The 11950-nt window shown below is 42.0% G+C and overlaps 1 protein-coding gene across 1 annotated transcript; it reads right to left on the reverse strand.

Moving 5' to 3' along the window:
* Positions 1 to 432: 432 nt before the first annotated feature.
* On the reverse strand, positions 433 to 11169 carry ODC1 (ornithine decarboxylase 1). The gene is made up of 11 exons (XM_042440281.1): positions 10918 to 11169; positions 5837 to 5972; positions 5527 to 5700; positions 5214 to 5386; positions 4484 to 4618; positions 4303 to 4384; positions 3921 to 4004; positions 2842 to 3004; positions 2083 to 2195; positions 1593 to 1807; positions 433 to 910 (listed from the first exon to the last, which is right to left on the reverse strand). Exons 2-11 carry the CDS (start codon positions 5936 to 5938, stop codon positions 769 to 771), a joined length of 1383 nt encoding a protein of 460 aa, XP_042296215.1. The 5' UTR covers positions 5939 to 5972; positions 10918 to 11169; the 3' UTR covers positions 433 to 768.
* Positions 11170 to 11950: the final 781 nt, after the last annotated feature.

Below are 11950 nucleotides of genomic sequence, written 5' to 3' on the forward strand. Positions count from 1 at the left end.
TTCAACAAGCAAAACCAAATTAATCCACACAAGATTATATCCCTGGACCATGTACAGCAAATTCTGTGGCATCATTTGTTGACATGTCTACAATTTGAGTGAAGAAAGTTTGTATTGGATTAAATTTAGCTAGCAAAGAACATACTTGGCTTACTTGAAGGATTACATGTGTTGTTTTATCATTACATCATGCAAGCCTTACTTTGAGAGCCCCTTAACTTTTCTTAACTTGTAATTATCTTTTATAAATATCTAATGGAAAACCCAACACTGAAAGCCAAAAGGAGAGAAATTAATTTGGCTTGTGAGAAGTAGTATTATGTAGAAATAACCAAGATCTATAAATATGTTCTAGTGCAAAGGAAGGGACAAATCAGGCCAAAATCTATTCCATCCAAATTAACTGACATATAACAAAGAACTGCTACCCAATTATTTTAATATACTTTATTGTAAAACAGTCAGGTCACAATACTACATCCAGACCATTCTGTCAAATATACAAGCTACAAATGCTTGCTTGACAGTGAAGGTTCAGTTTTAGTAGCATACTTGAGAAGTGAATAAAAATTCATATAAAACAATATTCAAATAGTTTCCATAGGAACACAGATAAATGTGACCTCCCCTCTAGTTGCCTATCCTGTTACATTTACGCACACCCTAGTTTTTCAAAATGTTTAAAAACTCTAGCAAGAATTAAGTTAATGGTCCCCAAAGCCCTAAAAAAAACCCATTCCTACACTTACAGGTTAACGCAACCCATATCTATACATTAATGCTAGCCGAAGCACAAGCTGCTGGATAGTGCTCAATTCCACTTTCCCAGGCACAAGACAGCGGCAAAGTGACTTCCTGCTCTTCCACTTCTGCTTGAAAGCCTTGCTCCTTTATCTGTTCCATCAATTGCCTAGTAAGTGGGAAAACAAATGAGTAAGTATTCCAGCTATAGTCAGGTTTCAGTAAGATATTACGATTACCAAGTATGCACACCAATTCCCTATTTGCTAGCTGGATATACTGGAATGATTTTAGAACAAGGCTCAGTGTAATAATATCTCTAGCAACTCTGCATCAAAGAAAAAAACCTGCACTGTGACCTATACAATCTGTATAAATCAATCTGCTCTTCTTAGATATGAAAAAGCATAATGGAGGGCTTTCCAGCTACTGGAAAACTTAGTTTGCAACACCAGCACGCATTGCTCAAGTAATGTGAAGGTATTTTCCAAATCGTGCCAAGATTCTCAAAAAGCTGGATTCTGCACACAACACACTGTGCGTTTCTCCACTTGACAGAGTCCTAGGGAGAAATCTATTCTCTTTTGGAGAACAATAGCACTGTTAACTTGGACTTTTAGAGGTTGCAAAAGTGTGTCTATAGCTGCCATTAAAGTATAATGGCATCCCAGCATTTATGCAAGCTGATAGTATCACAATCACTGCTAGGAGTCAAAAATCTAGTTATACTCTTACCAAGAAGCATTCTTTTATTTTTCTTGCAACCCCGCCCCCACAAGTGAATCAGACCAATGCATTTCCCCTGGTCTTTCTTGACCATAAAAAGCACAAGCAAATGAAGAACTACTAACCACGCTGGCCTTGACATCACATAGTGTATTGTTGGCCTTTGGAATCCATTGAAGGTAGAAGCAGCTGCCACAGTGTAAGCACCCATGTTTTCAAACAGCATCCAGTCTCCAACTTGCAACTCTGGCATGGCACAGCGCTCCACTATGCGATCTAGGCCATCACAGGTTGGTCCCCATATGCTACAGGAATAGTATCTCTCATCTGGCTTAGGCCTCTGAAAACAGTTTAAAGTAGAAACGATTAATGCAAAGATTCACACACAATATCATGGCAGAGCTACTATTAAAACAACTGCACATAATCTGGATTTTCTTCATTCACGGCAAGGTGAAATCAGCTGTACAACTAAAAATGTAATGAAGTTATTCCCCACATTTCTTTTAGTAGCTGTACAGCTACTCTGGGCAAAAAAGGTCTTGAGTTAACACTGTAGTTCTACATATAAATAATATATTATATAAAGACACATGCAGACAGAAAAGACTGTACCTTTTGTAAAACTGGCTTAACATGCGCATGATCATACAGGATGCAGTTAAAAGATCCATATACTCCATCATTTACATAATACATAAGTGTTTTGTCATTCTGTTCTTCTTCATCTATTTGGAGAAGAGAAAAGTATTGTTGACACTGATTAACTACTTATTTATAGTGGGTTGCAACATTCTTATCTGATTTTGATATTTTACGATAAAACCACACAATCTACACAAGAATTATTAACAAAGATCTCAAAAGTTTGTAAACTACCAAAAAAACTGTAGAAGAAATCTAGTGGACCCAAACTGTGCATATCCAAGCCCTACTGGCTTGAATGGAAGAGTGTGCAAGCATGCACCACAGACATGGACTGGTGCTCTCAATTTTCACATCCCCTCCTCACTTAGCCATAAACCCAAGTAATACATTTGGAAATAGCTGCCAACATTATATTGTGGGACTCTGCAAGAATGGATATGATTCCTTACAACTGGTACCTCTGGAAAACTTGCTCCCTCTAGTTCCTTAACTGTAAGCTATACAAAGGAGCAGCCGCTGTTCACATTCTAGTCAGAACAGTGTTCTGTCCCTTACGCTAGCACAAAACTTGCAGATTAGTATGTAATTTGGTCAGACTATTCAAACGCCACTGCATCCCCAGGGGTTTATGAACTGTGGTATTTTTATTCAATATGTGCACCATACATATTATAGATATTCTTCTGGTTACATACATAATTTCAGGCTGTGATTTAGGATACATACCATCAGATCCACTTTGCTCCTTTATTACAACTTTCTTTGCAATTATGTTAACAGCTAGCGTGAAAGCTGAAGCAACATAGTATCTGCCAGGCTCTGCAATAATTCTCACTCCAGAATCAGAAGGAAAATACTTGTCCAGAGCAGGATTGATTACATTTGTTATCTTTTAAAAAAGGGGAGAGTTTTCCATTAATTATAAATTCATATACCACAAACTATTAACTTAAGCCAAACTTACAAAGCATCTTATCATATATCCACATTTCTTTAATGAGCTTTCTCCAAAACATCCTTTCACTGAATTCCTGCTCCAAGAAATGGAGGTGCTCTGAGCAACTATGTGCCATACAAAAGTGCTGAAAACAAAACATGGCTTCGACAAGTCAGTTCAGGAGTTCCTGAATGTTCTTTCAAGTGTGGTAGCCTGGGCCCCAACTTTTGCCTCAGTAAGAGGATTTAGTACAGCAGTTTGAGCTAGGTAAATTCTCCCTTTCTTGATTGCTCAAATGAACATGGACTGGGAAAGATGAATTTACCATCCCATGCTCCCCTCAACTATTATTATTCTAGTGCATAACTGAATGGCTTATCTACTTACTGCAGCTGTTTAAACTGACTGGTAGTTTGCAACCAAAATTAAAAACAACAGCTGTACAGAACCTGTGAACAGTTTCTTCCAGCTAAAGGATGGCTGCACTGATCAATTAACAGTCACAACACCAGATTATGTAATATAAGCAGTGTAATTTCTACCATACTGTATACTGTAGCCACACAAGTGCCAGCACTTGATTTATTGTACAGCCCTTCTTTCAACCTGAACATTAGGTGGATTGTTTTTCTTTTACCCCAAAGATTAACTTTTCATTCATAAAATGAAGGTATCATTCCTCTTAAAGCTGACATACAGGACATGAAAAGAAATCATTACATTTATGACTTCACTAATCTTGTGCCAACTTATGTGAAGGCATACTTGGCATACTAGCAAAATCAAGAAAGCCTCTTCATTCCAACTGAAAGCTCAGAAAGATCATGTGTGAACCACAAAGTCTAGCTGTATACATTCAGGTTTATACCTCTTCAAACTTCAGCTTCACATCTTCAGACCCCGGAAAGCCACCACCAATATCAAGTAAGTACATGCTAAAACCAAGCTCCGCCTAAAACAAGAGAAATATAAATCCATTAGCCCTTTTATTGGTAGTAACAATCAGTTTTTCTCTCAGTGCACTCATGGTTTATGGAAATTGAATTTTTTCTCTATTACGTTTTTCTCTAAAACCCTTAAAAAACAATGCCTCAAAAAGTTAGCAGTTTAGGCCAATGAAACTCTAAAGTAGTTGCGTTAATTGCTAATTATACTTTTAACATATATTCTAATTTTTGCTACGAAACAGTTGAGTTATCTGCTTCTCTGCTGAGTCAGCACTGTATAGAAGACTCTTAAAAGGTACTTACTCCCATATCAAAGACACAACGGGCATCAGAAATTGCTTGCACAAACGTTTCTGGATCTGTACAGCCACTTCCAACATGGAAACTAGAAAAGATACGTTTGATTTAGTGCCCATTTTTCCAACCATTGTTAAACTAATAGGTAGAAAACATGCAATTTCTTCTATGTAGTTTTGCTACTCACCTGACTCCAATAATGTCAAGATCAAGTTCTTTTGCCCGTTCAAGCAGCAACCTGCTAGTTTTTAGTGTGGCTCCAAATTTAACACTCAAGCGACAAACTGCCTTTGAATCATCTGTCGCAATGCGCAAGACCAGCCTGGAAAACATTTTCAAACGCATCTTGAGAATGGTGTCAAGTTTTGGGGAATTCACTTTGCTTTCATAAAACACTTTTTTACCTGAACTATACTTAAAATTGCTCTGAAGATGTGTTTCTCAAACTTTTTACACTTGTGACCTTCTATACATCTACATGTGGACATTATCCCCCTCAACATTAGCATATGAATTTACAACAATTAATTTAGTGTGTGTATTTTTGTTCATATATTCATGTATATTCATATTTTAACATTTTATACAAAAATAGCTCTTCTCCTCCCTTGTGCAGAGCCTTCAAGCACCCTCCCTGCTTTTCTTTTGCCCTCCAGGACAGAAAAGGTTTGAGAAGCAGAGGAGGAGGAATCAGGGCCTCTAAGTATTGTGCCTCTTATGTCCCCTCCACAGGGCTCTAAGACAACTAAAATGGGTTTTTAAACTAACATGCTGCATAATTTACCAAGTAAATAAATCAATGCAAAAACCCCTGTGGGCATTTTAACACATTTCCCAAACAAGCATCTTTCATCTAGGCACCCTGGCCACCCAGAAACATGAAGACTGATAACTGTATTATTATAAAGGTTTCTTACTTTGCCTTTGGATGGGCTCTTGCAACTTTCATCAGTTCAACTTCACTATCAAAAGTCATCATCTGCACTCCATTATTTGCTGCATGTTTAATTTGAGAAACTTGCTTGCAAGGATTTGCATATATTATACGCTCTGGAGGCACACCAGCACTCTGGACCAGCTGTATTTCAGTCTGGGGGGGAGGAAAACCCACAATTTATAAATTTGCATTCTATTCACTAAAAATGTCTTATTCAGAACAACACAAACAGGCTCAAAGGCACAACAGTAATTTATAAAGCACTATTTAACCAAGCACAGGAAGCCACTTACTTTACTCGCACAATCAAACCCTGCCCCAAGAGCAGCAAGAATCTTCACTACAGCTATGCTGTCATTACATTTGACAGCATAGAAAGGAGACACTCTGGGGAGGGCTTTGTACCACCGCAAATGCTTCTTCAAAACATCTCCAAGGTCAGCAACATAGAATGCATCTTTATCATCCTGGGGACAAAGCAAACATTCATTAGCCAATACACAGTTGTCTGGTATTAACAGCACTAGGCATGTATTTTGTATAAAATGGGGTTGAGGTTTTTTTGTTTTGGTAGTAGTCGCATTTCCAACACATGTAACATACCGAGGAAGAAACTTCATTTATTTTTTGGTCTACTATATCCTTTGCAGTAAAGCCTTCGTCAAGGAAAGTAAAATTGAATTCTTCATCACTGAAGCCGTTCATCTTGCTTGATGTGATATTTCTCAAAGGTAACAAACTGTGGAAACAGAACAAAAAAGTTTTAGTTCTCCTTTCCATCATGAAAATGCAGAACTAACAGTTCCAGTAAAGGGTGAAGTGCATGGCCAATAAAGAGCAGCCTCTGGTCATGATGCCACTTCCAGGAGCCGGATTATTTCCGCTCCTTTTCCATCCGGTCCAAAGGACTGGATTGCAGGGTCAGAGCAGCTTCTGGCCACTTTAGGGGTGAGCATCATTTCAATGCCACACCTGCAAAGCAGTCAAAAGCCTCTTCTTAAGGGCCATGCATTTGAGGCTTAAGACACAATTGAACTTAACAATAGGTTATGTACAGAAAATTCTTAAGTATACGTAACACTCTGAGACTACAACTTTGAGATAGATAGCTAGTCTATGTATGTGGTCATGCAAAGAGTTTAAAAATACACAGGCAAGAGGAAAATAATGTCTGGCAGAAAAACTGAACAGAGCAGGCATTGATACAGATTACAGAAAGAGACACAGACTTAAACAGCAACCATATGCACTAATTTTGCACACCGCTGGAGGTGACAGAGCACCAGACACTTACTGCAATCTGATCTATTTTTAGAGTAAGCCCCATTCCATTGTAGGATTTATGTTTGAGTATGTATTTAGATGACAAGTGACTTGAAGGCACACACTGAGAGACATACTGCCTAGGAGTGAACTGCGTAATACGGCAATCCCATTGTTGTGACAAGTAAATACCAGAACATACGTGCACATAGATTGTTAACAAAAAGCAAAACTCTGTGAAGGCATCAAACAGCCTCTGGGCCGGCTTAGTGCAAAACAATTCCCCAATATACAACCCTGTAAGGGCTCTAACTCCTGCCACCTCCAAAGCATTCACAGCAGACCAATTTAGATACACCATGGAGATTCGCATCAGAGAGGAGGGAATGAATGCAATGTAGAAACACTCTTTGGTTGTACCAGCATCATCTCTGAGCACAAATCTACAACTCAGCACACTTCAAAATTGGCCAAAAAGCAAGTTATACAAAAACTCACCACACAATTTTATGAAAAGGTCACAGCAGATACATGAAAAAGTTTCAAGAAGACTACAAGAACACATTGCCAAAATATGATGCAATGAATTCCCATTTATTATCAAAGACTATGAAGCTGGTTATTTTTAAAGTGATTGTTCATTGTGCTTAAAATTCCTTATTTTCTGCTCTTCGGCCCAAAATTCCCCATCTGGAATCTTACTAGGACATGGGGGGAAAGGATGACATAATGTCTAAGTAGTGGATGATAAGTATTACAAGCTGACACTAATAACTCTGTCAACGTGTCCAAGGGATCCTATTTTCTGTCCTCTCCTTTGAACCACAATGGAGCACTAAAATTCTGAAATGAGTGTGCCTTTTCCAACATTTGCTCTGTAATTGGAAATAAAATTTTGAACATTACTTCCAACCAATGAGGAATAATAAAAAGAAAAATAATTTCACCCCACAAAAAAAAAGGAGAGTTAAGCAGATTATGAAGCATGCCTTTACTGGCCTAGTCCTTTTCCTTCCAGCTGCCTATGCATTAATGGCAAAGCCTCTTCAGAGTCTTATTCTTAAACTCGGCTATTAAAGGGACAATCCCAGGCATACTTGAAAGCATGTTCCCTACTATCTGTCATGTGTCAATGAAACTATCATAGTAAAATGACAGTGTGGGAAAACCCAAAGCAAACTAAACGACATCACTGCTTTCTGCAGAGATCCTAAATCCTCAAAGATAAACCCCCCTCTTTAATTTATCTTTGTTTGTGATAGATACTGCAGCAACAAAAACAAATCCACATCTAGCCTTTTCCAAGTGCTGACAAAACCAAACCTCTTAAATATTCCAAGCAAACCTCTGCAGTAAGATTAACCCAATAAGAAAGAACAGATCCTACACTGTACACCGACAGTTATTAGGAGTGTCACTAGTTATATTTATGCATTTAGGCCACCTACGTGTGAATAATGTCATTTACTGCTAAATATTAAGCATAAGTAGCCACCTCCTTTCCTCAAACAGCAGGAAATAAAGAGTGCCAGCTGCATGCCATCATGGAGTCTCATCATGGCCTCTTGCTGCTGCCTGTCTGATGCATGTGCATTTGTCACCACTTCAGCTGGTCAGATAAGCAAGGGCCACTGAAGCAGCTCCATCTTCAAGGTACCCAAGCGCTGCTACCCCTTCCCACTCCTACAATGACACAGAAGGCTTTGCCAGGCTGTAACACTACCAGCTCCAATACAGGGAAAGGGTGGGGCCGAGAGATCAAGAAGAATGGAGCTGCAACTGCAGGACTTCTTCGTGGCAGAAAGGATAGGAAGAGATGGGCAGGACACATCTGGACGCCAGTAACCCACTTCCAAATGGCTACCAGGATAATGCCAGCCTTCAAAACAGAAATGAAGTTTGATACATAATGAGCCTCCTTGTCATTCTCTGTCTCAGACCTCACCTGACTGCCAGCTGTTCTGCTATCAGTAGCCTTTAGGGTAGTTCTCTGCTTTTATTGTCAGTAATAATGATGATGTCATTCTCTTTCTCAGACCCTACCAGGATGCCAGTTGGTATCAAGTGGCCTCTTTATGGTTGTTCCCTATTTTATTTTCAATGATGATGATGATGATGATGATGATGATGATGATGGTGTCATTCTTGGTCTCAGACCTCACCTGACTGCCAGCTGTTCTGCTTTCAGCAGCCTCTTTATAGCAGTTCTCTATTCTTATTGCCAATAATAATAACAACAGTTTTACTATGAGAGTTGAAACATCACAGAGGTAGGGAACATGCTTTCAAGTATGCCTGGGATTGTCCCTTTAATAGCAGAGCTTAAGAATATGACTCTGAATAATAATAATAATAATAATAATAATAATAATAATAATAATCAGTATTAATATTGTAGTGGCAATTTGAGGGCCACTTCAACAGACATCCAGCCACCCAAACCTGGCTTTACTGCCTGACAGCAACTGCGGCAGTGAAAGCAAGAAATGTAACCCCTGCAATCTTTTAACCTCCTCCCTCAAAGAAGGAAGGAAGGATACACAAGCTACAAGGGATACACAAACACACAAAACTTGTGTCCCCCCCCCCCCCCCATTTTTCCATATTGACAAGCAGCTTGAAAGAGAAAGGGGCGTCAAGAGCTGAACCTGCACTACAAAATTACAGACAAGGCACAAAGCTGGCAGTCTGGCCATTCAAGGCATCCTTCAGCTCAGGGGAAGGCTGCATCTGCACTGTAGAAATCATCCAGTTTGACACCACTTAAATGCCCATGGATCCATGCTATGGACGTCTGGGATTTATAGTTTTGCGATCCATTTCGCCTTCTCTCAGAGAGCTCTGGTGCCACAACAAACTACAAACGCCAGGATTCCATACAATGGAGCCATGGAGGTTATAGTGGTGTCAGCCGGGATTAAATTTGCAATGCAGATGCAGGCTTGTGGCACACAAGACCCTAAATGCTCAAGGAGTGAATGCTGCCTTGACTGATCTCTGCCATTAAAATGTCAAACATGGAGGGGATGAATGTGCCCCAAAACAGCCCTTTGAGATCTCTTTTAAGAATGTATTGAGGATAGGAGATAATGAATAACTGTCATTTGCATTTATCAGTCCTAGCCATGGGTGAGTCACACCCTCTCAGCCCTAGAAAAGCCTGTGACAGGGTTGCCATATGTCAGAAAACGACTTGAAGGCACACAGCAACAACAAAGGCTGCATCTGCACTGCAGAAATAATCCAGTTTGACAGCTCTTTAACTGCCATGGCTCCATCCTATGGAATCCTGGGATTTGTAGTTTGTTGTGGCAGCAGAGCTCTCTGACAGAGCAGGCTTAATGTCTCCCAAAACTAGACTGGGCCCTTGGTATCCAGGCCCCCTGCACCTGTGGAAACCCAGATCCATGGATGCTCTGAAGCCCCATTACATACAATGGAGTAGGGAAATGGCCTCCCTTGTATTGGCACAACCCAGGCTTACTTTCTAGCATCCCTTTATTTTGGGGGGAGGGGGGAGCTAGGAGGGCTGGCTGCAGAACCCCCCAGGACCCCCCAGCACAGAGCCACAGCTGTTAAAACGGTGTCAAACTGGGTTACTTCTGCAATGCGGATGAAGACACATTAAATGGTTTGCGGGGGATGGGTGGCAAAGTGAGATCAGTAAACCCTTCCTTCCTCCCCATCACCTTTTTCCTTCCTTCTCTCTCTCCCTCCTTCCTTCATTCTTTCGTTCCACCCCTTTCCTCCCTTCGTTCTTTCCCTCTCTTCCCTCCCTTTCTTCCTTCTTTCTCTTTCTTTCTCTCCCTCTTTCTTTCCTTCATTCCTCCTTCTCTTTCCTTCCTTCCTTCTTTTTGTTTCTTTCTTCCCCTTTCCTTCCTTCTTTCCCCTTCCTTTCCTTCCTCTCTGCCTTTTTCTTCCTTCCTTCCTCTCCTTCTTTCCTCTTCTTCCTCACTTTCTTTCTTTCTTTCTCCCTCCCTTCCCTCTTTTTCCTTTTCTCCTTCCCTTTTCCTTTCCTTTCCTTCCTCTCCTCTTGCCTTCCTTTCCTCCATTCCTTCCCTCCCTCTTTTTCCTTCCTTTACTTTCCTCCTATTCCCTCTCACGTTTCCTTTCATCCCTTCCTTTTTTTCCTTCCCTCTTTCTTTCTGTCCCGCTTTCCTCCTTCCTTCCCTCTTGCCTTTCTTTCTCTCCCTCTTTTCTTTCCTCCCTTCCCTCTTGTTCATTCCTTCCCTCTCTCTCATTCCTCCCCTCTTTCCCTTTTGCCTTTCTTTCTTTCTCTCGCTCTTTTTCTTTCCTCCCCTCTTGCCTTTCTTCCTTCCTTCCTTCTTTTTCTTCCTTCCCCTCTTTCTTTCCTTCCCTCTTGCTTTCCTCCCCTTCTCCTTCCCATCCACGTGGCCATAGGGCTGCTGCCCTTTCCTTACCTCGGCGGCGTGGCGTGGGCTCTTTCCTCTCCTCCTTCAGCAGCAGCAGCAGCAGCAGCAGCGGCGGCTTCCCTCCTCTTCCTGCGCGGCAGCCGGTGTGTCTGTGAGGGTGGCGGGGGGGAGACCGACGTAGCCGAGGTTGAAAAAGCCGGTGCCCGCCGCCCGCCGCCGCCGCGCAGGTGCTGGAGAGTGGCTTCCGCCGCCGCTGCTTCTCCCTCGGCGTCCTCGCCTGACAAAGCCTCGCCAGCGCCGGAGCGCCCCTATTTATAGGCCCGGCGGCGTCTCCATGGCAACGCACCAGCTCAAACCAGCCCCGATCGGCTGCGACCGGGCCAGCGGCCTACTCCGCCAGCCGCTATTATGACGTCAGATGGGAGGGGGGAGGGGGAGGATGGCGCGAGCGCCTCCTGCCCTTTGAAAGAAGACTAGAAGAGGAAGCGGACGCCTCACGCCTGGGCTATATCCACGTGGGCGGCGCGGGGAGGCCGCCTTGGACCCAACATGGCGCAGAGGGTTAGGGCACTGGACTGCTGTAGGGGCTCACTCTGAGGAACCCGGGTTCGATTCCCGGCTGTGCCATAATGTCTCTCTAGTATTTAAATAAGTGTTAGTACCATGACTCAGCCCTGGCCCAGTGATGTGAGTGTTGGACTAAAGACTCTAGAGACCCGGGTTCGAATCCCAGCTCAGGCGTAGAAAACCCACTGTCACACTCTCTCAGCCTCAGAAGTGCCTCTGATGGAACTTCATGTTATTCTGAGAGCCAGAGTGGCCTAGTGGTTTGAGCATTGGACTGTGGCTCTAGAGACCAGGGTTTGGTTATGGAAACCCACTGGGTGACCTTGTGTTTCAAGTCACACTCTCTCAGCCTCCTCAGGGGAAGGCAATGGCAAACTTCCTCTGAACAGACCTTGCCAATAAAACCCCATGACAGGTTGGCCTTAAGTTGGCAATGGATTGTGAAGGTACACAACACACAGGCAGACTTTGGAACATGAAACATAATGATGGAACGTAATGGGAAAGGAGGAGG

The sequence above is a fragment of the Sceloporus undulatus genome, chromosome 1 (assembly GCF_019175285.1).
Source record: "Sceloporus undulatus isolate JIND9_A2432 ecotype Alabama chromosome 1, SceUnd_v1.1, whole genome shotgun sequence".
NCBI lineage: Eukaryota > Metazoa > Chordata > Lepidosauria > Squamata > Phrynosomatidae > Sceloporus > Sceloporus undulatus.